Source organism: Corvus moneduloides, chromosome 6 (assembly GCF_009650955.1).
Source record: "Corvus moneduloides isolate bCorMon1 chromosome 6, bCorMon1.pri, whole genome shotgun sequence".
Classification (NCBI taxonomy): Eukaryota; Metazoa; Chordata; class Aves; order Passeriformes; family Corvidae; genus Corvus; species Corvus moneduloides.
In genome coordinates this window covers 46,772,646-46,785,126 of record NC_045481.1, presented here as the reverse complement: position 1 = coordinate 46,785,126, position 12,481 = coordinate 46,772,646, and the positions used below count along the sequence as shown (strand labels likewise).

Here is a 12,481-nt window from a genome sequence, read left to right as displayed (position 1 = left end):
AGACTCACATTCTCATTGGCAGCTGTTCCAGTTTGGCAGACTGAAACGTAATAGTTCTTAGAGTAGGCTTTAGACAAACAGTAAAAAACTAACATATTTTTGGTCCAGTCCAGCTTGCTTCTTCCAGAAACCAGCTCCTCCATTACTTCTGTTGCAGTCAATAGTGCTTTTAATAGATGAAATACAAGGAGAATCAGTTTATGGCATTTAAAGCTGAACACACAGAGGAATGACACTGCAAAAACAGAATGTGTTAACACATAGGTAATGTAGACATTATTAAAAAATATATACATTACCACACTGATTTGTTTTCTCCCACATAAAGGATATACTGCAAAAGATACCAAATCAAAATTGCAAAAGCCTCAGGATATAAAGACACCGTGTTGTTTTGTAAGTAGAAGTAGAGAGCCAGAAGAACAGTTACTAAATGGATGCCTGAAAACAGTTTTCCTTCTTTAAAAAAAAAAAAATTAAAGGTAAGTACTTCACTGGAAATATTATCATGCCTATAATTCCCACATAGTGTTGTAACATTATAACAAGAAAGAAAAATACATAGTACTTGCACTCCACCCTAAGCCACCTGACTATGATTTCTCTCCTCAATATCCCCCTGCACCCTGCATTAACCCATCTGCTATCAGCTGATTTGCAAATCTGAGTGCAAAGTTTTCACCAGCAATAATCTCCTTAGGTCAGTAGCTGGCAAGTTATCTACTTTCTTCCAAACTCCTTAATTATCAAATCACTGATTATCAATAGTTGGATATTAGATAAGAAACTGAAAAGCAGCCTGTTATCTGCGGTGAGCTACACAAAGAACAGTCCCTTCAGGTCTAACCTTACCCCATCCAAAATTAAAAATGTTTCTGTGGAAAAAAAAAATTTAAAAGTATTTCTTGTCCTTTTAAGCAAGCAGCAATCTTTACAAAGGAAGCCAAAGCAGGTACAACAAAAGTCTAAAAGGCAGAAACTGCTTGGCACAGCCATGGGGTGCAAAACAGTAAGCTTGGCCATCAGAACTCCATGAAAGAGTTATTTAGGGCTACTTTCTATCAGCTGACATGTCTCTGTGGCCTTCAGGAAATAATAAAATCATTTTCTCAAAACAAAGCCAAGAGCACTAACAATTCAAGGAAAGCGTCCTACTCTACCAGCTCCAGCACTGAGTAACCATGCATCAGCCACCTGCACCAGCCTGAAGGTTACTCTGCCCTCTATGAAGGCAAGTACCATTTGCAAGAGAATGTACCTGCATTTGCTTAAATACACACCATCATTCACCTTCTTTGGCCAGATTGCTTTCTATCCTTAGTCTCATGACACACTTGCATTTAATGGCCTTTAAATACTTTATCCCAAGGTCATTACAAAAGAATCAGTGTATTCCTGTTTATACAGACCACAGGACAACTGCACCCTCATAGCCATCTCTGCCACAAACGACACATCCAAGAACAAAATGCTTGCAGCTACATCAATAGCCAGTAATGCACTTCTGTGAAAGGAACCAAAAGAAATTCTGCTGTTCCACCTAAACTCCACTTAAACCCAACTTTCAAAAGCTATGAAGCAATGGAAAAAATCTTCTGGGTGATTTTTTTAGTGTGGTTTTTAAGATATTTTTATTAGTAATGTTTCTAGTCTGTAAACATAATTAATAAAAATTTTATATCCCTATTCAAAATTAAATGTAGAATAAGTAAAATGAAACTGGATGAATGATATTAATATGCTCTAAAAGTAGGCATTTTAAATTAAGTTTCATTTGGTCACATTTGTGTACCTTTTAAAAAGACCTTCTGGAATACCTACATCTACCAAACATAGATGCTCATAGGAATCATGTCCAAACTGTCCAGCAAAACTGAATTTTTGGTTTGCACTTGCAGACATCTGTATTGGAAGTGCTTGCACAATGATCCAAGTAGAATGCAACTCTCTTATGCAATATACCCAACAGACTACATTCAAGAGCACGATTCAAATCTTTGAATACTGCATAAGTGCAACTAATCCAAAAGTGAGGTAAAGACAGTTGGGGAAAGGAGATATAAATAGCTGTTTGCCAGAAAATCTGAAACAAATAAGGATGTAAAGGAAATCACTCTGCATTTACAGACACTGCAGATGAAGACAGTTCAAGTTCATTAAGAACACTATTTACAACAAATTATTCATGTTATTCTACAGATCATTATGGCTGTTTTGTAGAAAAACATAATGTTTATGCATGAACTGGAAATGAAACAATCTCCTCATATTCCATAAGCAGAATGAACGGCGTTATTGACTAGGATTGCTAAACATCTTGGGCTTGTTTAAAACAAAACCAGAAAATTTCTTTGGGATATTTCTTAATAGGACAATCCACAACAAACAAAAAAAATCCACCCTCATCTGTGTATCACAGACTTGATAATCTTTCTACTGAAGTCAGCTCAACTTAAAATATGGACTGACTTCACAAGGGCAAATTACAGTGTCTTAGCATCTGAAGAGGACCACTACTTGAGCATTCATTTATGTCTCTGCCTTTACTGTACCTTCACGGAAATCTACATCCAGGCTTCCACCTCGTCTTATTATGACTGTTCTCCTATGTCCATAATACAGTCCTCATGCAATGTCTTTTACTCCAGAAGGTATTACTTCCAAACTTCTCATTTCCTTTCAAATTTTTTCTGAAAGCTGGAATTCTTCCACTACCTACATTTGTTCTATATTACCTACCTGCTAACTGTTAGGTGTGTATGGCATTTATTACTGTCATAGCAATTACCATTTAACTATCAAAAGCACACAATATTAAAGACTTCCCAAAACGTAATGTATGGAGTAAACTTATGGTATATGGAAAAACACTGCAATGCTGGAAAATCCAAAGCATACACTGCCTGCTCCACTCAGCTTACAAAAGGAATTGTAAGAACCCACCTAAAACACTACACTTGGTCTTCTCACAGAATTCCAGATTTTCTAGAGATCAAAAGAATTCTTCTCAAGATGTAAATTCTAACAAGAAGCTTTTTTCCTTTCTTCAACCTCTCTCCTCACCCTAATTCAGTCCTTCTCACTGTAGCAGAACAAAATGGCATTAGAACAGTGGCAAAAAGTAGAAAAGTGCTTAAACAGTGAAAGAACCCTATTTTTGAAATCAGTGCTTCCATAGCTCCTGCTGGCATCTGAAATGTAAGTACATAGTCATAGAGTCCTACTCATTTGACAGTATCCGAATTTTAACAACTCTTGGGTGAGAAAGCTTCCTGTGCTTTACAAAGAAAAACAGTAATTCAGAGCCTGCTGCTGTTTCCACAAGTTTATAATAACTGTGCTACTGATATTGAGGTAAAAGACTAATGGCATGCCCCTACAAAGTTTGCAGAAGGATGGAAGTTAAAAATAATTTTCACTGCATTTAGCAAACAGGAATTTGCTAATTCAAACAATAAACTAAACAAAACAAATAAAAAGAGTGAAAGTCATAAAAGGGATAGCTGAACTTTCCAGTTCAGGCAAGTGGCAGGGTAATACTAGTTTACTTCAGTCAGTAAAGCAGGCGAACAGTACTTTTGAACAGTTAGATCAAAGGTATATAAAATTAAGAAAGACCAAATCTCTCAAAACTCATAACCGTTACTTGATAATCCATTAAATGAAAGTCACAGTGACATAACTTTTCTTGGGAAAATTTCATTCTTAACACCTCTACTACCTACAGTATTGCTTGCAGTATTTATTTCTGTGATTACCAATTCAACATTTAAGTCTTCACAGACTATCATGAGGAAGAGTAAAGTATATATATGAAAATAATATTAGGATATATACTGGTTTGTTGTTTGCTTGTGTGTTTCAAAAGGCCATGAGGAAAACTGCAATGATTAACACCTCTTACAATGATATATTCATCTAGACAGCTAAGTGGAAGAAAACTGTACTCCTTAGATTCTCTCTAGATCCAATACACTGGGTCAGAAAAAAAAAATTATAGCAGTATGAATGAAGAGGATATACTTTGTTTAGCCTACTTACCTAAGGAAACCAGGCTTCTGAGATCCCATTGACTACTCAACATTCCTTGAATAGAGCTGAAGTTTTCAACCAAATTTGACAGAGACAAATAAAAAAATTAAAAAATTTCAGTTTCTGCCAGTGTCTTGGAAACAGATGGTTAAGGCTGTAAGGAAACGTCCTGTTTAAGCTCTCACTGTATAAAAGGCTATTAAATTCACTAAGACCCAAATTTAATGATTTCTGTTCTTACATAACCCAAAAGCACACTGCTGAACACCTCACTCATGGCTCATATATAATTGTTATCCACAAAAACTGTGGTTTTTGTTATCCACAAAAGCTGTAAGCTATATGGGATGCAACGCAGAAAAGGGAACCCCTACACTTTTCGTGAAGGTCAGAGTGCCGCGAGTTTCAAGCATGACTCTTTGTACCGGGCTTAAAACAGAATAAAAGGAACATAACAAAATGGATAAGCAACATTAAACTTCCCATGGAGTTTATCTCAATGTGAATAGAGTAACTCCCACTTAGAACCAATGCCTTATTGCTTGTAGACAAATCAGCATTTTAGAAATTTCAGCTAGGCATTCAACTGATGCTACAGCAAGCAATGATGCCGAAGCCTATACAGTGACTGTCAAATGAAAATAGAAGAAAACCCTCCAAAATGCTGAAGACCTTCACAAGACATACTTCAGCTCCTCATCTTTGCACTCATTAATAAATATTCACTAGTCAGTTTGAATTACTGTTAAGAGTTTCAAGGGTGAAACAGGGGTTAATGAGGTCAAAAGAAACACATGAACAGAGATAACTGTGGAATTCTAAAAAAATAATAGAGCAAGGAATACACAAGAGCTGGTTTCATGTAAAATTAGTGGCAAATGGAGAAAAGCCTCTCTTTTATCTAAGCCTAAGACACTCCTTCATGATCAGGTATGACTGGGGCTCCTTAAGGGACACTGTTTCCATGTGTGTTACTGTAACAGGACACACATCCTTTGCTCATTACTGTTAATTACAATGAAAACCTCCTATAATTAACTGTAAAAGAATGTACCAATGAAACTGTGATAAACCAACCTTCCCCCACACACCGATATATATGCACAACAGTGATTTTTTTACACTGGCAGTTCTGTAAAATAATTTTTTGAGTACAACAATCAAGATTGTGATGCCTCTTGTATTCTTGCAAGATCATTTAAACAGAGATTCCATAAGGTATTCCGCCAGATGACGTCAAGAAGAGGTGCTCTAAATTCAACCTATTACAAAAGCAAACCATCTTGCTACGGTACTCAAATGATATATTAAATTCATATGCTGCATTATTCCCACTAGTAGCAAAGACCTAAGCCCAACCATTTTACAGCACTGCCCCGTGTAGCCCCCTTTCAACTTCTCTGCCTAAGAGACCCTAATCCTCTTTTTGTGGTATCAGTCACCCTCAGCAAGCATGACGCACCAGCCCAGAAGGCTGCTCAGGACAAATTTTGCATCTCTGATCAATCAACACTTTCAGTTGTTACCCATGAATTTGAACAGAAGGTTTTTCCCCCTGTCAGTTTTGCCCACCCACAGCCAAATGTCACCAGGTCTCACTAATGTCCCACATACACTGGACCTCTCTGCAGGGACCAGTAGGTTGCTGCTGGTAAACACTTTTTTTCAGCTTTTAAGGTGGCAATCAGCAAGAACTTCAGAGAGACAAAGCCAATGAGTGTTCTACCTACCCTTAAGTTCTCTCTCCATGACACCCTCTCTAAGTTTGCTCTGAGCTATGAATGAACCCTCACTCCTCCCCAAAACCCCTTCTGATGTCAGTAAAAAGAGGTAAGAGTAATTAATATATTTGTATAATGCCAGTGTATGTCAGAGCAAAGCTTGACCTGCCTATCTGAAATAACTTTTATAGAGTCAATAGTTTTTTTTATTTCAAATAAAAATGATGGATAGGAAGATCACTGCAAAATGCACAGGACTTTGCAACACAGCCTACACTTTCCTTCTATTCATCATTTCATTTTGCCAGATTTTATTTCTCACTCTTCCTCAACCCCTTGGAAAAAAAAAAAATTCCAAGACATTACCTCCTAATCTTCCAAGCTTTAAAGTCAAGCTCTAAGGGAATGAATACAACCACTACTTCCTTCATCTGTATGCCACTGCAACCCAAATGCAAAGATACACAATATACTACAGTGAATCAGGCCCTCATATTGCACTGCTTGTCCTCTTCCTAAAATGCTGCAGATAGCCTGCTCACCCTCCAAAACAAGCAGGATGAGGATGAGCTACATGCCACACACTCTTCATGCCATTCTGCATGCTCCCAAATGTGATTAGCACAGAAAATGCGAGAAGACCAGAAGGCATCTTTCCATATTTAGCCATGTATGTTTAATACTGAGTTAGATTTCACCTCAGTGCATTATTCCATTAATCAAGGGCGGGTATAACAAGAGAGACACAGACTGACATCAGCTACTTTCAAGATCTCTCTTCCTCCTTCCCCCACCTCCAGCTTCTATGACACAATGTATTTTGCATTTCATGTGCATTCATGTGTGCAAACAGCAGAGACTTATCTATAAAGATCAGTTATACGGTAAAACTGCAAAAGGAAACTTTCGCCCTTGTCCAGCTGGTTGAATAACTGCAGAGGCCAACAGCAGCAAGCCTCTAAATACATCCTGTTCTTCTCTCTCCACCCCCACGTCTCTAATCACTTAGGAGGAAGATAGGAAGATTAGCAGAGAGGAAAAAAAATAACCAAAGCTGCAGATAACCCTTTAGGACCACAACGTCAGGCTATAAGAACACGGAGCAAAAGGTTAATGTAGCTGTATTTTCAGGAATCTCAGGCACGATTGCATTTAAGGGGGAGGGAGGGGTACTGAGAAGGTGAGAGAGAGAGAAAAAAGGAAATGGTGATGAAGACAAAAATGAATTTGTCATCTACAGCTGGCTCTTTGATCACCTGGAGTATTCAGGAAAGGATTATCAGCAGAAATAGGGCAGTTTTATTAACAATACACCACAATTTTGCTGGTAGAATATTTTCATTACCATTATCAGAACAGATTTTAGTAAGAACACAACTGCAGAAGACCCACTGAGCTATGCAAAGGATAAAGGTGGTAACCAAAACAGTGACAGAGAACTACCTTTAGCAGCTGATATACTGAAGAGATTGAAAAAAAAAAAGAGAAATATAAATAAAAGTCACTTGCACTAGAAGACAATGTCATCTTCATCCATGTCTCTGAACGGTTGCTATGGGGTTGTGAAGAGGAGGGGAAGGATGGGGGGGAGGTTATAATCAATCATCTCAGAAGAGCATTGCTTCTTACAGAGAAAGATCTGGATTTTGACTGTGTCCCCAAGAAAATTGCGGACTGCAGAGCTGCTGCCACGCAGGGCAGTGAGGAAGCAGGCAGAGCAGAGGCAGCAGCTGGGGATGGAAACGCCTATTAAATCCTTTAGACAACAGATGGGCAAAGCTCGGCTGGGTTATAAAAAAAAAATACACCACAATGCATCATGTTTTATTGTCCCACCATAATGAACAACACTTAACACCCACATGCCCAAAGAAGCCCCCCTATGGCTGATCTTACCCCTTCCCTAAATTATAATCTCAAGTCTCAATCCACTTTTGGGGGGATCCCAACCCAATGAATTTGCCAGATGCCATTGCTTACTGCACCTGTTACTAAAAATAAAAAAATTTTGAAAAGGAAGACATTTGGGCTTCTTCTTAAGGGTTTTTCTTCCAGTCAATACTCCCCTGCCCTTGAAGTGAATATGCTATCCAAGCAAGCAACAGTAAGTCCAGATCTTGAACGCATTTGGGGGATCTAATTATGTCATGTAGGGCAGAAGCACCTGCTCTCTGCTAATTCCCTCCACTCGCTTTCCTCTTTTTAATATTTCTTACCATTGTTCCATTCAGGAAAATCTGCTGGGGGCGAGTTTCATAAACAAGCTTTAAGAAAAATAATTAAATAATCTCCCTTCCCCCCTCCCAACCCCTCCTACAAAAACATAGCATAACCAGAATGAATTCTGCTACCGATCCTCTATTTTTCTTTTATTTCAGACCCTACCCACAAAAACCACCAGCCCATCCATCCATATTTGCTGAATACCCACAGCAGTCAGTGCCAGAGACATACTGTACATATTTCCACCACCCCCCCCCCCCAACTGCACCTTAAGGACTACACCCTTTTCAATCATGATGTCATGAAATACTGCTGGTGACTCCCCCACTACCACCACCACCACCTCCTCGGTACTACAGGCTGTGAACCTTTAATTTCAATATAATTTGATTTAAAAGAAAAATGCTCCTAAGTAGGGCAGTGAAGAAACGGATGTGAAAATTCACCACCAGCAGATCATCTTTTTTTTTCCTCTGCATGCACTCTGGCTGTCATCAGAACAACACCCATTAGCAGGAGTAATGAACATAAAGCATCCTGGGCTTTTTTTTTCTTTTTCTTTTCTTTTTAAGAAAAGGAGAAAAGAAAAAAATGAAGAAAAGAAGGAATTAAAATGAAAACTAAAAATAAATAAAGGCCAAAACCCCCTATGAATATTATCTTCACTGAAACAGCAAATGGGAAAACCTGAACCCTCAAACACCCCATCCCCAACACCTCACTAGCTGCTACAGCACCTTCCCTCTAGCACCGGTGCTGCTGCAAAAGAACCAACCTGTCTGTCCTTTTCCTAGGGTTTTCTCCAAACGATAGGGTCCAACATATTGTGCATGTTGAGCTCCGCTGCCTTCTTTCCCTGTTGATGTCATTTCTACCTGGATCTGTAATTCTGCAATGTGTATGTGCTGATGAGCTGGAATTTCTCTCTCTGCAGCTCTTTAAATTCCCACTTTGCAGCTGTGCAAGCAAAGCACTCTTTTTCTTTGCTTTAGTCCCCTTGGTTGCAGATTTTCGTCTTCCTCCTCTTTCTTTCCTCTCTCTCTCACGTGCTTGTTTTCTCGCTGGGTCTGCTTGGGACGCTGAAAGACGAAGGAGTTATTTTAATGTTCAAAGAGGGGGATCTACGATCCAAGCCCAAGGAGCATGATGCTGGTGATCCGAGCTCCGCACGCCTTGTTCTCTCTAGGAGCTGTTCAAGGGAGAGCCAGAGCTGGAGCAGCGGAAGAGCCGGGGCTCGCAGCTGTGAATGACATTAAAAGCAGCCAATCCCTTCGTCTCCCTCCTTCTTCTCCCCTCCTCCTTCCACTACCTTTTCTTTTCCATCAGCAGCAGTTGCTGCCTCTGCCTGCTACAGAGCATCATGACCAATGGCAGCAGCAAACACCTAAGTTCATCAGCCTATTGATAAGGCATAATTAAATATAATTTAATGTGTATATTAATTTAAGACCCAAACATACACTTCTTTTTTTTTTTCTAACCTCTGAATTCTACTCTGCTATGCAGCTGCAGTTTCAGATTATTAAAGAAAAGGCAAGATTGTGGTAGAAAATAGGAAAGGGGAAAAAAAACCCTATTTCTGAAAATGAGCTTAGGAAATTATTTGATTCTGTTTGATTCTGGTGGGCCTGTATTTCCTAGAGGTTTTACTCTTTAAAGAGAACCTTGGGGAAAGTGGAGGGCTGTGGGGGAGAAGAGAAAAATAACATGGACAATCCTGTAACCACTGAACTCAGTCACAGACCTGCTTTTGAACTTGATGGGAGCAAATAAACTTTGGATCCTTAGATGAACAGATCAAAAATTGAATTTCCACTCTCTAAATTAAAATTGCAACCAAAAATCCAGGGATTAGATGGCAATAGGAACAGATTGCCTGATCCACAGGCACCATAATAGCAGTATAAGAAAACTTTCACTGTTTTTGTCCAAGTACTCATGGCTGTTTTTAACCTTCAGAGACTAAGGGGCTGGACAAAAGAAGGGATTCTGCAGAGATGCTTCAAGTTCAGCAGAAGCCTATGTGTTTTTGGATTCAGGACCATAAACAGTTTCAGCCAGACTTGAGGGATATCAGGCTGAAGCTGTTCCCACACACAAGGTCCATTTTTACCTTCTCTTCTCTACTTCAGACAGAAAACTGGTCACGATATTGCTATTCAAATTCCAACTGAAGCACAGAGAGAGCAAGAATTCCTGAGTCAGGGAAGGTAGTCTTGACAAGCCTGTAAAAGAGAAAGTAGAGAGGGCAAAACTTGAACAAGCCTTATCATTATCTGTTGCTCATAGAAATAAGACTATTTTGGGTTTGTTTATTTTGGTTTTTTTGAAGAGGGAAATTTACCTTTTTCAAATATCTATATCCAGATACAACAGATGCTCTTTTAAATTGGAATAAAACTAGAAATTGGCTGTCTACCTGTACCACAGACAACATGACTATCCAACAGGTTGCAGAGGAGTCAGTAAGATGAGGAGGTGGGAGGAAATCAGGCCAGTAGACTGAAACCTTAAACAATACCAAGGTTTCCTCAGGAAACAAAACCCTAACACTTGCTTCGAAAAAAAAAAAAAAAACAACAAAACAACCCTGCTTTGCTCTTTATGGTTCACCTTTACTCACTTCCAGAGCGTGTCAGTGCAGCAACCTGTAAGCAAACACCAAAACACCATCCCCATTCCTCAGCTTAGCCCTCCACACCGCACCCCATGTGAATACCCACCAGGACTCCTTCCCTGCCAAGGACTGCTTCTGTGTCTTTCCGATGGCAACCTCTGCCCCCTCCAGCCCCTAGAGGTGTTTACTTTGCCCTTACTACTAAACTCAACTCCAAATTGCCATTTCTCCAAGCTTCCCAGACCTTTCCTTGCGCATTGCTCTCCTATCACACCTCTGCTCCCCTTTCATCCGCCTCACGCATTCTCCCCTCAGAGCACCTGTGTGTCATCTCATGCACCTGAGCCCGCAGGCCCTCACCAGGGAGGGAGGGAAGAAAGCTGGGGAAAACAACACCAACAACCAGGGTGGCATGTCCCCATACTGTGCTCCACTCCCCTCTGCCCTGCAGCCCCTGGCAGAGCTGCCGGGGCAGAGAAGGGGACCAGAGGGGAGGCAGCAGCACTGCTGGCAGCCACAGTGACATGGCGGCTTTTCCCGCCCAAAGCAGTGAGTGGGGTGTCGGGGGCCGGAGGGCAGGGGCATGGCTGTGTGGAGCATCCCTGTGGAGGGTAAATAGGCTACGTGGCTAATGGGAGGCTGACAGGCCCACGGGACCTACTGTCCCATGGCTGAGGGGTGAGGCACCACCTGCCCATGGTGCGAAGCAAACCTGCCCCAGGTGTGGCGCAGGATTCAGAGCTTGCAGCACTGACAGACCCGAGGGCTCAAACACCCAGCCATGAGGCCCAGAGGCATCAGGATGGATTCGGTAGGACAGTCTGGTCCATCTTGCAACAAGATTGAAAAAATGTCTCTGAAACTTGAGGCACACACCACATCTCTCAGAAGATCTCCTTTCCCTATGGCTTATGAGCCAGGATTGAGCTGTTCCAGATGAGGCACCCTGGTGGGAGAAGCACTCTCCCTGACGGGCTCTTGGCTACAGAAATCAAGTGTTAGAAATGTGTCATGGTTTCAGAGGTTTCACTCCTCCCTAAACTTGTGCCCTTCCCTGCCCTGCCACTGTCAAAAAGTCCCTACAGACAGTAAGCAACAACGCTGAATTATGGCAATGTGTGCATAGCTTTAAGAAAAAGGAAAACCTTGTTTATTTGTATAAATTAGCAAAGTATCCACACCACCATATTAATAATGCAGAGGGTGAATATCAGCACAGATCTTTTTTAATTCCAGTATTTGTATCTTAAAAGGTATTTAAGAGGAGATTATGATGTCTCTCTGTAGATGACCCATATGTGTATAATGATATTAATAGAAAGACGAGAAATCAGACAATATTGTCCATTCAGGACCAAACTCGTGTATTTCACAGTTTGTTTCTGTTGGGCTTTGAGGAAAGTGGGTTAAGAGACATGGATGTTACAAATACCCACCTTCTGCCACAAAATATGTGTCAGTGTCATGGCTGGAATAAGGTCAGAAACTTGGTGAAGTTCATATGATCCTGACTGGAAGATAAAACAAAACAATACAAACAAACACACACATACATGTACAGCACCCCTCCATTCCCCCCGACCCCCCTGAAAACTCCCATATCTTTTTGGTCTCATTTAGTTGGGTTATTTTGATTCTATTGGAATATCCTTCTGTATAGCTTGTTGCAACAATTTCAACCTTTAGTCCTAAACTCTTTTTGAAAAAATGTTTGGACATTTCTTGATTACTGAATAGTCAAATGTTGGTTTGGATTTTTTTTTTTAATTATTTATTTGTTCATATAAAGCCAAATCCCATTTATCTGTACCCCTTTGATCTGAAACTCAGTCCTTTGAATCTAGGTTATGTCCCCCTGGTGTGAATTACTTATACAATAACTCCCTCA

General features: G+C 40.3%; 1 protein-coding gene across 16 annotated transcripts in view; it reads right to left on the bottom strand.

Moving 5' to 3' along the window:
• The window catches only part of BRSK2 (BR serine/threonine kinase 2), a 310,896-nt gene extending 301,690 nt beyond the window's left edge, over positions 1-9,206 (bottom strand). For 11 of the 16 annotated variants that reach the window (XM_032111641.1, XM_032111643.1, XM_032111644.1 and 8 more), the window contains exon 1: positions 8,752-9,206. In XM_032111641.1, coding sequence (XP_031967532.1) covers positions 8,752-8,845 — 94 coding nt within the window. In that variant the 5' untranslated portion in view covers positions 8,846-9,206. The remainder of the gene's footprint in view (positions 1-8,751) is intronic. The other 5 variants (XM_032111650.1, XM_032111651.1, XM_032111652.1 and 2 more) reach the window with 1 other exon arrangement.
• Between the last annotated feature and the right edge of the window lie 3,275 nt (positions 9,207-12,481).